At 47.3% G+C, this 15,328-nt stretch overlaps 1 protein-coding gene across 8 annotated transcripts in view; it reads right to left on the bottom strand.

Moving 5' to 3' along the window:
- LOC100488564 (dysferlin) overlaps positions 1-15,328 on the bottom strand; it is a 204,524-nt gene extending 189,196 nt beyond the window's left edge. For 5 of the 8 annotated variants that reach the window (XM_031895268.1, XM_031895264.1, XM_031895265.1 and 2 more), the window contains exon 1: positions 3,793-5,158. In XM_031895268.1, coding sequence (XP_031751128.1) covers positions 3,793-3,886 — 94 coding nt within the window. In that variant the 5' untranslated portion in view covers positions 3,887-5,158. Of the gene's footprint in view, positions 1-3,792; positions 5,159-15,102 lie in introns of those variants that run through there. The other 3 variants (XM_031895266.1, XM_031895263.1, XM_031895269.1) reach the window with 2 other exon arrangements.

The raw sequence follows: 15,328 nt of genomic DNA on the forward strand, positions 1-15,328 counted from the left end.
CAGGGACTGATGGGAATGCGGATAGGGACCTTAGATTGTAAGCTCCACTGGGGCAGGGACTGATGGGAATGTGATAGGGACCTTAGATTGTAAGCTCCACTGTGGCTGTACGGGACTGATGGGCAATGGGATAGGGACCTTAGATTGTAAGCTCACTGGGGCAGGGACTGAGGGAATGTGATAGGACCTTAGACTGTAAGCTCACTGGCCGGCAGGGACTGATGGGAATGTGATAGGGACCTTAGATTGTAAGCTCCACTGGGGCAGGGACTGATGGGAATGTGATAGGGACCTTAGATTGTAAGCTCACTGGGGCAGGGACTGATGGGAATGGGAATAGGGACCAATTAGAATTGTGCGTCGAGCGTGGCAATGACTGATAGCGGAATTGTGATAGGGACCTTAGATTGTAAGCTACCCACTGGGCAGGGACTGATCCGGGAATGTGATAGGGACCTTAGATTGTAAGCTCACTGGGCAGGCGACTGATGGAATGGGAATAGGGACCTCTAGATTGAAGCCACTGTGGCATGGGGAATGTGATAGGACCTTAGATTGTAAGCTCACTGGGGCAGGACTGATGGGAATGTGATAGGGCCTAGATTGTAAGCTCACTGGGGGCAGGGACTGATGGGAAGGGATAGGGACCTTAGATTGTAAGCTCACTGGGGCAGGGACTGATGGAATGTGATAGGACCTTAGATTGTAAGCTCCACTGGGGCAGGGACTGATGGGAATGTGATAGGGACCTTAGATTGTAAGCTCACTGGGGCAGGGACTGATGGGCGAATGGGATAGGGACCTTAGATTGTAAGCTCACTGGATGCGGGACTGATGGGAATGGGATAGACCTTAGATTGTAAGCTACACTGGGGCAGGGACTGATGGGGAATGTGATAGGGACCTTAGATTGTAAGCTCCACTGGGCAGGGACTGATGGGAATGGATAGGGACCTTAGATTGTAAGCTCACTGGGCAGGGACTGATGGGAATGTGATAGGGACCTTAGATTGTAAGCTCCACTTGGGGCAGGGACTGATGGGAATGTGATAGGGACCTTAGATTGTAAGCTCACTGGGGCAGGGACTGATGGAATGTGATAGGGACCGTTAGATTGTAAGCTCCACTGGGGCAGGGACTGATGGGAATGTGATAGGGACCTTAGATTGTAAGCTCCACTGGGGCAGGGACTGATGGGAATGTGATAGGACATTAGATTGTAAGTTCCACTGGGGCAAGGGACTGATAGGAATGGGATAGGGGACCTTAGATTGTAAGCTCACTGGGGCAGGGACTTGATGGGGAATGGGATAGGGCCTTAAGATTGTAAGCTCACTGGGGCAGGGACTGATGGGAATGTGATAGGGACCTTAGATTGTAAGCTCACTGGGGGCAGGGACTGATGGGAATGTGATAGGGACCTTAGGATTGTAAGCTCACTGGGGCAAGGACCGATGGGAATGTTATAGGGACCTTAGATTGTAAGCTCACTGGGGCAGGGGACTGATGGGAAGTTGATAGGGGCCTTAGATTGTAAGCTCACTGGGGCAGGGACTGATGGAATGTGATAGGGACCTTAGATTGTAAGCTCACTGGGGCAGGGGCTGATGGGAATGTGATAGGGACCTTAGATTGTAAGCTCACTGGGGCAGGGCTGATGGGAATGTGATAGGGACCTTAGATTGTAAGCTCACTGGGGCAGGGCCTGATGGGAATGTGATAGGGACCTTAGATTGTAAGCTCACTGGGGCAGGGGCTGATGGGAATGTGATAGGGACCTTAGATGGTAAGTTCCACTGGGGGCAGGGACTGATGGGAATGTGATAGGGACCTTAGATTGTAAGCTCACTGGGGCAGGGACTGATGGGAATGTGATAGGGACATTAGATTGTAAGCTCACTGGGGCAGGGACTGATGGGAATGTGATAGGGGCCTTAGATTGTAAGCTCACTGGGGCAGGGATGATGGGAATGCGATAGGGACCTTAGATTGTAAGCTCACTGGGGCAGGGGCTGATGGGAATGTGATAGGGACCTTAGATTGTAAGCTCACTGGGGCAGGGACTGATGGGAATGATCAGACACCCCCTGCACCTCCTGAATGTAATATGGGGTTCACATTCACATCCCACTGGCTGCATTTGCCCTACTCTAGGCCTAGGTGTTACTTGGCACCATGTTGTGCCCATTGGTGTCCCACCACTTGCCCCTAAACCTTTGTAAACAAGCCCTGTAACATGAAACAGTTAATAGCAGCTATAACGTGGTTGTATTGTATATAGAAATATAAATAACACCGTGGCCTCACTTATATTGTGCACATTCTAACTTGCCCTTTACAGCAGCAGCTAATTGGGAAGTGTATCATTGTGTATAATTGGGCCCAATTCCTTTGTAAAAGGTTTTACTTCTGCTAAAGGGGAAGACAAGAACCCCTAGAGGGAAGAGGCTGCTCTCTCCCCCGGCACAGGAGCTATCTCCTTCACTTTGGGATCCTCTTTCGGGTTCTCGGTTTGAGATCCGAGAGTGTTACTGCCATGGGAACAGCAGTGCGTGAGAAAAAAACATAAAAGTCCAATTAAATCAAAGGGTTTAACCCAAAGAACCACCAGAAAATAGTGTTGAACTGAACCCTAAAATTGGGCCTGAGCCCAGCAATGGTTCATTCGTTGCAGGCTGCCATATTGGTTATTTTATAGTCTCTTATAAATATGGCAGCCACTCCCAGCATGCATTGCGCTTGTCCGTTGTAAGTCCATGATGTGGCCAAGGTGGGGGTACAGTGCTAGAATTAATTGATATATACAGGCACTTACCCAACAAGAGGGGCTCAGCCAATGACAACAGGGACCTTTAGGCTGAAGACACACGGAGCTACTAGTAGCTGCTACTTGTCGTTGGCTACTAAAATAGACAATGCTGATCTGTTACTGATAATTGTCTCTGCATGTGTGTTTAGCAGAGGCAATTCTCAGTATTGTCTATGGCAGGGGATTTTCTGGAGTTTAGTAGCCATGAATAAGTAGCTGCAACTAGTAGCTCAGTGTGTCTTCACCCTTAAGGTTCCTTTTATTCCTCTAGCCTCGAATGAACTGAATAGAAATAAAGTCGTGATGGGAAAAATGTAGAATTGGTTCAGTGGCCCTTCAGTTATCATGTTCTTGTTCGGGCCTGGGGGCATCATGGGAGGTGCTGTGAGTTCCTATGAATTCTAAGAGCTTAATGATAACGTTAATGATTAATAGGCAGCCCATTAGCAATGCATTGGTTCCAGTAAGCCTGGAATTCTCCAGCAGCTGCCTATATTGCTCTTGCTCAACTAAAACTCTCATCCCCAATATATGCACTGTACATTAGATGTACAATGCATTCTTGCATTGCATTAATGAACTACAAATCCCATGATGCTTTAGGCTTTGTATCCTACAGTTGCACTAGTACAAGTCACAAATGCTTGGGTGTAATTGGTGGATATATTTGAGAGTGAGGGTTAGTGTGTCACTATGTCACTATGTCACTGTTATTCTATCACAGGGTGACACTACTAGGCCTGTTACACTTGTGAGTAAAGACAGAGTAACATTGTGGCTAATAAAGTACAGGGCACCTCTCACTGTGATATTCATACAATATTATCCATTCCAGTCTCCCAGCATTCCCAGCCAGTCACAAGTGCTGAATGCAACACCCAGTGGCTACTGAACTATCCTGTAGCAACACGTAGCAAGATAATGAGCCGAGAGCGCAGGCAGCATGGTATGTGGAACAATATAGACACCTGGTTATCACTCACCTCTGAAGGTTAAACTGGTAACTGGGTCACTGTACCTGACCCCTTTCTCCACATTTGGGAGGTTGCTGGCCCTTTGGACCACACAGCGCAGCATTTTGGCAACAGGTAGGGGGTCTATGGGCAGAGCAAGTAGAGAACTGCTCCGCAAATCCTTGTACAATCCCCCTGATCACAGTAAAATTCCAAAGTGCTCTGTAAAACCCTGCATCGCCCAGTACAGAACTGCTCTGCAGATCCCAGTATAACCAGCTACAGTGCTCTGCAGATCCCAGTATAACCAGCTACAGTGCTCTGCAGATCCCAGTATAACTAGCCACGGCGCTCTGCAGATCCCAGTATAACTAGCCACGGTGCTCTGCAGATCCCAGTATAACCAGCCACGGTGCTCTGCAGATCCCAGTATAACCAGCCAGGGTGCTCTGCAGATCCCAGTATAACCAGCCACGGTGCTCTGCAGATCCCAGTATAATCCCCCTTATCACATTGAAGAAATAACCAGCTCTGCAGACCCCAGCATTGCCCGGCACAGTACTGCTCTGCAGAGGAGAGTATTAACCCCAGTACAGCTGTGCAGTTCCCAGTCCTGGCACGGCTTGGCAGATCCCAGTATAACCCAGCACAGCTCCACAGATCAGAGTGTAACACCCAGCACAGCTCTACAGTTCCCAGTATATCCTGACACGGCTTGCAGGTCCCACTATGTCCCAGCAAGGCTTGGCAGGTCCCAGTATATCCTGGCACAGCTTGGCAGATCCCAGTATATCACAGCACAGCTTGGCAGATCCCAGTATATCACGGCTTGGTAGATCCCAGTATTTCCTGGCACGGCTTGGCAAATCCCAGTATATCCTGGCACAGCTTGGCAAATGCCAGTATATCACGGTTTGGCAGATCCCAGTATATCACAGAATGGCTTATCAGATCCCAGTATATCCCGGCACGGCTTGGCAGATCCCAGTATATCACGGAATGGCTTGACAGATCCCAGTATATCCCAGCACAGGTTAACAGATCCCAGTATATCCCGGCACGGCTTGGCAGATCCCAGTATATCACGGAATGGCTTGGCAAATCCCAGTATATCCTAGCACAGCTTGGCAGATCCCAGTATATCCTAGCACAGCTTGGCAGATCCCAGTATATCCTAGCACAGCTTGGCAGATCCCAGTATATCCTAGCACGGCTTGGCAGATCCCAGTATATCCTAGCACAGCTTGGCAGATCCCAGTATATCCCAACAGCTCTCTGCAGAGCACAGTCCTGTATCCCACTGCTCTGGTCCTGCACATCAGGATGGATGTACCAGTAAGGGGTGGGGTCTGAGCATTCAGGACATGAAACTGGGGGTCCCAAAGACAGTGAGTCTGTAAGTGATTATTGTGCCGGGCCCACCCCCTTGTGCCGCTGAGCCTAGGAATGCTACAGAGAGGGGCTGTCCTGCACAAGCCCCAGCCTGCACCCAGCACATCCTGCAGCCTCCCCTGCCCTATGCTAAGGAGAATATATATACCTATTATATATATAGCTATAAAACAGGAGGAAGACAGCAAACATTCTGCCAATAAGGCTTTAAAGGAAAGGTGTGCAAGGGGAATGTGGTTCCCCTGTCCCCTATACATTAACATTAATGCTGCAATGGCACAACTAATTGACTTTTAATAGTAATTAGAAAGCACTAGAGACATTTGTAGTTCTTTTTATCTATGAAACTAAACTCTCAACATGATCAAAGGATTCAAACATCAATTAACTAATTATGAATTGTAATTATCTGCCTGTAATAGTAATTTTTAAAAAATGACGCTACCTTTCATCATACTGCATGCAGTTCATCACAGCAGTACAATAAAAAAGGGAAAGTAATAGGCAATGTTTATTATATGTTTATCAAGGCAATCGCAGCTTGTACATTATCCCTTATAATACATGAGTGATACTCAGAGTTCCCTGTATAACTCAGCCTGCAGCCTTGTGCCTTTATATGGGCACAGAACCCCTCAGTGACTGCTAATATCCTTATCATTTACAGTAGGGGGTACATTACCCCTTATAATACATGAGTGATACTCAGAGTTCCCTGTATAACTCAGCCTGCAGCCTTGTGCCTTTATATGGGCACAGAACCCCTCAGTGACTGCTAATATCCTTATCATTTACAGTAGGGGGTACAGTATCCCTTATAATACATGAGTGATACTCAGAGTTCCCTGTATAACTCAGCCTGCAGCCTTGTGCCTTTATATGGGCACAGAACCCCTCAGTGACTGCTAATATCCTTATCATTTACAGTAGGAGGTACATTATCCCTTATAATACATGAGTGATACCCAGAGTTCCCTGTATAACTCAGCCTGCAGCCTTGTGCCTTTATATGGGCACAGAACCCCTCAGTGACTGCTAATATCCTTATCATTTACAGTAGGGGGTACATTATCCCTTATAATACATGAGTGATACTCAGAGTTCCCTGTATAACTCAGCCTGCAGCCTTGTGCCTTTATATGGGCACAGAACCCCTCAGTGACTGCTAATATCCTTATCATTTACAGTAGGGGGTACATTATCCTGTGGAGATTATCTTTGCTATGTGAAATTCTATATACAGGTATAGGACCCATTATCCAGAATGCTCGGGACCAAGGGTATTCCGGATAAGGGGTCTTTCCGTAATTTGGATCTCCATACCTTAAGTCTACTAAAAAATCAATAAAACATTAATTAAACCCAATAGGATTGTTTTGTATCCAATAAGGATTAATTATGTCTTAGTTGGAATCAATTAAAAGGTTCTGTTTTATTTCTCCATAGAAAAAGGAAATCAGTTTTAAAATTCTGAATTATTTGATTAAAATGGAGTCTATGGGAGACGGGCATTCCGTAATTCGGAGCTTTCTGGATAACGGGTTCCCGGATAAGGGGTCCGATACCTGTATTAGCCAATCACATTTTGATCAGCAGAATACATATTGATATTGTGATTAAATTGTGATTACCATCCTGGAACCTAGTACTGGCTCTGAGACAGCAAATTGCACCGGTACCTTTATTATCTGCGCAGCAACAGAATCTTAATATATGGGGGATTAAAGGATCAATTTCCAATTGAATTACTCTGAGTAAATGAATTTAGGCTGAGCAGAGAATGCACTGAGCAACATGTATTCTCTAGCATAAAAGGCAAGAAGCTGCTTGGCATGTCACCCATATCACCTTCTTTAGGGTGAAGACACATGGAGCTACTAGTAGCAGCTACTTGTCACAGCTACAAAAATAGACAATGCTGATCATTTACTGATAACTGTCTCTACGTGTGTTTAGCAGAGGCAATTCTCATTATTGTCTATGGCAGGGGATTTTCTGGAGTTTAGTAGCTGTGAAAAAGTAGCTGCTACTAGTAGTTCTGTGTGTCTTCACCCTTAGAGCTGTTTTGTTAGGAAACTGCACTTATTGTCTTGGCAATGAATAAAAATCACTCGCCCTGGCCTGGAACTCAAAGGGTTAAAGGCCTCCCTGCAGGGCCAGGAATTTAAATTGGAAAGCAGCGCCTCCTAGTGGATTCACAGCTTCATCTCATCATTATGATTATTATTATTATTATGATTATTATTATTATTATTATTATTATTATTATTATTATGAACATGTATTTATAAAATGCCATCATATTCCTCAGTGCTATAAAATAAACAGGTTTATACAGCTGAACATACAGCAACCAATGACTAAATGTCCCCACAGGCTGGGTATTATCCTACTATAACCAGGGGATCTCACATTATCCTCATTTTTCATTTGGTCAGATTTGTTAACCATTTCTCTTATTTTTGGCAATTATTTGTCATTTATTTAAACCAGTATTTACACGAGTCCCAATCCCACAATGGGACCTGGGCAGCCTGTAATATCCAGTGTTTCCCCATGGGTGGCGCTGCCAAACACTTGCAGTTGTCAGTGCATGGACCACAGTATGATTAGAATTGTTGCCCTTAGTGGCAATAAATGACATTACATTACATAAAATCCCTGTGCTAAATGAACAATATAGAACAAAATGGCAGTTTCCATCCCTATCTAAAAACAGAGATATACCCCCTAAATTGAGTAGAAGATGCACATATCCATATAGGGGTGTAGGGGGCATTGCCTTTCCCAGTGTATAGCCAACATGTGCCACCCAGTAGCCCTGGGGTATAAGGGCTATTCATAGGCTGGCATTTGCTGCCTGCATTTAGCTTTAACCTCAGGATATTTGTGGTATGATATGGATTATGCACAATTTCCCATGTTTGTTGGTTTAGGTCCAGATGCTGAAGACCTGGAAGCCACTAATGTATGAGTCTCTCTCTGTTCTAATGGATCCTCCTGTGGGTAGGGCGGGCACCTAGCCACTATTGTGCCAGCCTGGCCAGAAATAATGGTACAAAGACATATTTCTAGAATAGGTTACAAGGTGGGGGGAACCAAATAGTAGGGAGTCAGGAATGGTATCATAGAGCCTCACCTCCCCTGCTTATCCCAAGCACCCAGAGCTGGTGCTGATCCGATTGGTGCATTTGTGGCGCATAAATACCTATATAAATGTAACTCTTTCCTGGCCTTCTATGGCAGGGTTACCCTCCAATATATTCTAAGCACTAGTGCAAACCTCGGAACCCTCTGTGGCAATATTGGGAGAGACCGGGGGACCTGGTACCTATGCCTAGTGCCTCCAATTTCTGGGTTCCCAGGGATACACCTTGTGGCCCCCCACTAGGAATGAAAATGCTTGTACACAAATATAATGGTAATAGAAAAATATAATATAGAAGAAAATTATTAAAGCAACAGGCATCTAATCCAACATCGGACTAAGGAGAATAGCACCGGGTAAGTATCCCCTTCAATAACTCAGTCTTTTAAGAGCTCCCCAGGGATTTGTAAATGACCCCTAAACAGTTGGACCCCTGAGACAGTGAGTGACCCTATGTTTAAACAACAGAGAACAATTGATTTCAGAATTTCTATTGGCTAACATTAGTTTACACAGTGTATGGGCATGGGGCTAGGAATAAAGGCCAAATGTTACTCTTGCACCAACAAGGAAATCATTGATCCAGAACTGAATATACCCTGAGCCTTTAGTTGGCACAAAAATGGGTTTAACCTTCAGCCAAGGCTAAAAACACACCAAGGCCAAAGAAAACCATAATATTTGCTATTTCTCTGTGGCACAGAATAAAACACAAGGGGGACAGGGCTGCTTCAGTAAATAGTAGTACTGGTATGTACGTGTATTACGGAGGCTAGGCACTACGTTGCTATTAATCTTGTAGTGCAAACCAATGGGATGTTTGCCCTGAGCCCAATGGTGCCCGGTCAGGCCCGGATTTGTGGAAAGGCCCCAAAGGCCCAGGCCTAGGGCGGCACAAATTGGGGTGCGGCATGCCGCACCAAAATATTAAAGTTTTTCTTGCATACGAAGCAATGGGGACCTCTCCCCCACTGCTCCGTATGCAATTGTAAAGACCTATGATCGTGAGTTTGTGCATGGGGGGGGCTACGTGTGCGAGGGGCGGGGGGCGGCGGACAGGTGGCAGCCTTGGGGCGCCCAGCTTACAAATCCGGCCCTGTGCCCGGTGCACAAAATATAATGGCAGTGATTATGAGACCACATTTCATTTAATGAGACCATAATACCTTTCTGCAACTACCTGCCAAATATTTCATCTCTACTTCTCCCCATTTTATGGTTGAACTTGATGGACGTATGTCTTTTTTCAACCCAACTTACTATGTTACTATGTTACTACCAACCCATCCACTATTCCCATAGACCTGCCCTCAAGCCTGTGCTCCTGATTAATAAAAGCAGGAATATGATGGTAAATATGGTAAATATGAGGGTTCCCAAACTGTGACCTCCAGGTACCTGTGAGTAATTCAGTTGGCTGGCAGGGGGCAAAGACAGGTAAGGGTTGGCTGGGAGATGCAAAGTCCTGCTGGGAGGATGGCGAAAGCACATTGCTATGGCACTCAGGGGAAGGGAGATGCAGGAGTCATTAGGTCTGCCAGTGCCAAGTATCATTCCAAAGTATAAGTACCCCAGCAGCACCCAACTAGGACTAACCAACTAAACATTGGTGAGGAGGAGGCAGGAAAAGGCCCGTGCCCTAGTGGTAACTCTCCAGACAGGGAATCAGTGAGGACACCTCTATCACAGGATGATTTCTTTGCCCATAGTCTGTACAGAGCCACTGCCCTAAAGAGAAGATGCAGGAGGGTAGGTAACGGAGGGACCCAGCAGCCTGGGAATCCTTGTTCTGTTTTATCCATAATAACCTTGGGGTTTGTATAACAACCATTATTGGAGAAACTGTACTAGTGGCTCCTTAAAGTGTGCAACACTCTGTGACATGTCCCCTGTGGTATGTACCCTGAGGGGTTAATTCGCCCAGTTATAATAAAACCCAAGTGAGACTTTGCCACCTAGCAAGCTGCCCGAAGCCCATGAGATGATGCCATTCCCCATCCCCATTCCCCATTATCTACAGCAGTGATCCCCAACCAGTGGCTCAGGGGCAACATGTTGCTCCCCAACCCCTTGGATGTTGCTCTCAGTGCCCCCAAACCAGGGAGTTATTTTGAATTCCTGACTTGGGGGCAAGTTTTGGTTGAATAAAAACAAGATTTCCTACCAAATAAAGCCCCTGTAAGCTGATAGGGTGCATAGAGGCCCCTAATAGCCAATCACAGCCCTTATTTGGCTCCTCCATGAACTTTTATGGTGCTTGTGTTGCTCTCCAAGTCTTTTTACATCTGAGTGTGGCCTGATCTAGAGACCCCCCAATGCAGCACAAGCAGTAAGCTGCCATTAGGAGGAAAGTGACACAGCTATAAAGACATTATTTCACAGTGACCGCTGTTTAAGAGACAGATCTTTAATATGAGGGGTAGAACTTTGCCTTGACTTTGTCCTGCAGCAGGTTGGGCTGCATTAGCCTGTGCGTGTAAGTATTTCATAGAAAGGGCTTTACTGAAGCCCAAAGTCAATATGCGGTTTATGCCGTGCAGCCCCCCTGCCTCCGTCCTAAGCAAACATACGGCAAGAATAATCACCATTCAGCTCTAAGTCTGTGTCCATGCTCTGGGCAGGAATGGTATAATGCTACTTATGTTATTGGTCGTGTAAGACAAACAGTTATTAAGACCCCAACAGACCCCCATTGGCACAATGCCCGCCTTGTTCCCCGTGTTTGTGAGATGTACGAGGCATTATGCAGGAATGCCAGCTGGTGGGAATGGCACGCCAGTGATCACTTGCTACTCATTTACTTCCATAGAAAGAAGTGGGCAGGGAGCTGGGCTAATGGCAATGATGTCATAGGTCAGCGCCAGGCTGGGCAGAGGGTACATAGTACATAGTAGCTGAGGTTAGAAAAAGACACACATTTATTAACCTTTTTTTAAATAAATCCAATTTAATTTCTATGTGTAACGCTGAGGGCTAATAGTAATGGCAGCTGCACATAACCCTCAGTGGTCTGTCCTATGGTTACCCCCGGCCCGGAACCCAACCTGGGGGTGCAGGAAGGCTCAGAGGATCTTGAGATGCCCCAAAGAGGGGATGCCCAAACACTAAACCTCCAGGCCAGAGGATGGATAAGCCTATGCTCTGTCCTATACCTGGGTAAGTAATGGAGATTCTGGAATGGGAATGGGTAACTTTCCAACAGGACTCAAGAGTGGCCTTAGGGATGTATTTATTAAAACTTAACATAAAATCATGTTAATTACCAGAACATTTCCCATAATCACTAGTTAATATTAGAAACAATGGGATAAATTACATTGCAGTTGGTCTGACTTTATATTGGTAGTGTCCAAACTGCTACCTATTCGATCCAACATGCCAATGTACTACGTTTCCCAGCATCCACCCCTGGATAACAGCAATTGCCCCACCCCATGAAGGCTGGTTTGGCTGTGGGGAAGCTTTTAGCCCCGCAGATACATTACATGCCATATGGAGACCAGAGATAAGACTCATGAGTGACAAATACACTGTAATGCGACTCCCCAATCCCAGAGAGCTGATGCTATTTCCAGTAGCCGCAAAGAACCTGTGCCTGCCTGTCAGCTGCCTACATGCTCCAGTGAGGGGAAATAACAGGCCAATGTTTATATGCAGCCATATTGGTTGAGGCACCAACACAGACAGCTGGGAGACCCCACTGAAAATAACAGGATAAAGGCGGGGACTAGGGGAAAGCAATGGTGGGGGGCAGCTAAATGTGTGTCTGTTTTGCCTACCCCTAGTCTGGGCCATTGTCCCCCCACTGCTCATATATCCACCCACCGCCTATACCTCCCCCAGTCTTCAGCCATCTTGGCCCGTGCTGAGCCATATTGGTTGAGGCACCAACACAGACAGCTGGGAGACCCCACTGAAAATAACAGGATAAAGGTGGGGACTAGGGGAAGGCAATGGTGGGGGGCAGCTAAATGTGTGTCTGTTTTGCCTACCCCTAGTCTGGGCCATTGTCCCCCCACTGCTCACTTATCCATCCCCTGCCTACACCTCCCCCAGTCTTCAGCCGTCTTGGCCCGGTGCTGAGCCATATTGGTTGGGGCACCAGGATATATAGCCTAATAAATATGCACTTACTGTAATAGAGAGAGATAGCCCCCTCTACTGTAATAGGTGCCAACAGGGCCACCATCAGAAATCACGGGGCCCCTCACAACAAGATTTCTGGGCCCCCCCTCCTCCCACACTCCCAATGGCCCCTCCCCCAGTGACCCCTCCCATCAATACAAAGGACATACAGACATTGGTAGCCAAGGCCCCACTAAAACATTGGTGGCCAGGGGTTACGTTTTACATTGGTGCCAGGGCAGGTACCCCCTAAATCAATGCTGGCCAGCCCAGGGCCCCCTAAAACATTGGTGCTCCCCCCAAATTACTCATACTATGGCCTGCCCTCTGCTGCTTCCTTCCACATCCTTCGGCTCCCCCCCAGCGTCCTGCTGTTTCTTCCAAGGCCACCCAAGCATTCTCCTGCCCCCCCCCCCCAGCATCCTCCAGCATCCTCCTGCTTCCCTCCAGGCCCCTCAAAGCATCCTCCTGCTCCCCCCAAGCATGCTCCGGCTTCCCCCAGGGCACCCCCCAGCATCCTCTGGCTCCCCCCAGCATCCTCTGGCTTCCCCCAGGGCCCCCCCCCCAGCATCCTCCGGCTTCCCCCAGCATCCTTCAGCTTACCCCCAGGGCCCCAAAGTATCCTTCAGCTTACCCCCAGGGCCCCCCAAGTATCCTTCAGCTTACCCCCAGGGCCCCCCAAGTATCCTTCAGCTTCCCCCAGGGCCCCCAAGTAACCTTCAGTTTACCCCCAGGGCCCCAAGCACCTAACATTTCCTGCCCACCCAGCTCGGCGATGTCCTCCTCTATGTGCGCGGCTCTCTGCTACTTCCGTGCTTTTATAAGGTTGCGGCCCATGCGTGTGACGTCAGTACGCACGGGCACAACCTTATAAAAGCAAAGATGCGGCAGCGAGCCGCGGCACAAAGAGGAGGATAAAACTAAAGACGGGGCCCGGGCTTGAGGAAAGGGGGCCCGGGCTAAGGAAACTCTAGCGTGGCCGGGCCCCCTTTAAAGCTCGGGCCCGGGACGATCGTACCCCCTGTGCCCCCCTGATGGCGGCCCTGGGTGCCAAGCAAGGTGGCACTGACAAATTAGACCAAGCCCCCTATCTACCCTGACCACACCCACTTATGAACAGAAACACCCCTGACCTGTCCAAGAACCTGCCCACTTTCTTCCATTTGGAGAACACTTTGGGCTGCCCATCTCCATTATTAGCAGGAATGATACCTGAGGAGGTGGGCTAGCTATGGATGTAGAAAAGAAGAAGGTCAGGTTGGGTTGACAGCTGATTCTTGAAGGATTTTGAAGGATAAGCTACAACCTGTTCTCATGGAGGTGTCTGCAGACTGTGTAACAGAAGGCCTTCTTCTCTGCTCCATAAGTGATGTCTCCTTAGCTCTGATGGGGATGGGGGTTTTAAAAAGAATAGAGAAATGGAGGCCAGGGGTCTCCAAGAGATATCGCTTCTTGGTTGATTTCATTCAGTTCTGCACTGCGTAGGGACAGTCTTGGGGCAGTTCTTACAATAAGAGATGCAGGGGAGAGATGGATGGTAGGGAAGATGGGCAAGTGCTTGGATCAAGGTTAGTCCTCCTATAGAGTGAGCCATGAGTAACTATGGGTCTTATTAGATGGTTGAAAGTATTAAATAGAGGGCAAAAGAGCATCTTACTACTAACAAATGGAAAACTACTAACTAAGGAAATAATATGGCACCTCCCACCCATATGTATAAATACAAATATACAGAGAAGGAATGTTCTGGGCACACAAGAAGCTGTACCCTCATACTGTACTGTCTATGGAAAACACTATGGCACCCCCTACCCATATGTATAAATACAAATATACAGAGAAGGAATATTCTGGGCACACAATAAGCTGTACCCTCATACTGTACTGTCTAAGGGAAACACTATGGCACCCCCTACCCATATGTATAAATACAAATATACAGAGAAGGAATGTTCTGGGCACACAATAAGCTGTACCCCCATACTGTACTGACTAAGGGAAACACTATGGCAACTCCTATCCATATGTATAAATACAAATATACAGAGAAGGAATGTTCTGGGCACACAATAAGCTGTACCATCATACTGTAGTGTTTTAAGGGAAACAATATGGCAGCCCCCACCAATGTTTATAAATGCAAATATACAGAGAAGGAATGTTCTGGGCACACAATAAGCTGTACCTCCATACTGTACTGTCTAAAGGAAACATTATGGCACCTCCTACCCATATGTATAAATACAAATATACAGAGAAGGAATGTTCTGGGCACACAATAAGCTGTACCCCCATACTGTACTGTCTAAGGGAAACACTATGGCACCTCCCTCCCATATGTATAAAAAATACTATGAACCATTCCCATGGCCTAGTTATAATTTGGGCACAGAGGTAAGTAAGGGATGTATTAACCAGGTCCCCAGTTATTTTAGCCATAGAGCTACAACCCCTGGGTGGGTTCTACTGTTTAGCAAAGTCATTCCCCTGCTTGGGCATATTATTAGGCTGACTGGCCAGGGTGGCTGCTGAATTCCATTATGCATGGGGCTAGTTAGGGGGAAGGTAAGGCTCCCAAACCCCCAGCAGCTGCTGCTGCATAGCCATGTGTGTGGCAGCCCAGCCCCATTGGGCATTAGCCGAGTGCTCTATGGCTCCCAGGGCACAGTACTTACCTTGGAACACCACAGAGCAGTAGGAGTCGCTGATGTCTGAGTCTGGGGTTTGCACATTTTCAGCATGAAGGATAAAGACCCTCAGCATTCCTGCTGGCTTGGCCACCTAGCTCCGGCCGATGTCTGTCTGTACTGGATGCTGTGAGCTCCCGGCCCCCTCTCTGCCTCCCTCCCCGGCCTCACTAGCACAGTCAGCTGCTGGCAAACTCCCTCTGTCACACAGGCA

The sequence above is a fragment of the Xenopus tropicalis genome, chromosome 1, assembly GCF_000004195.4.
Source record: "Xenopus tropicalis strain Nigerian chromosome 1, UCB_Xtro_10.0, whole genome shotgun sequence".
Taxonomy (NCBI): Eukaryota; Metazoa; Chordata; class Amphibia; order Anura; family Pipidae; genus Xenopus; species Xenopus tropicalis.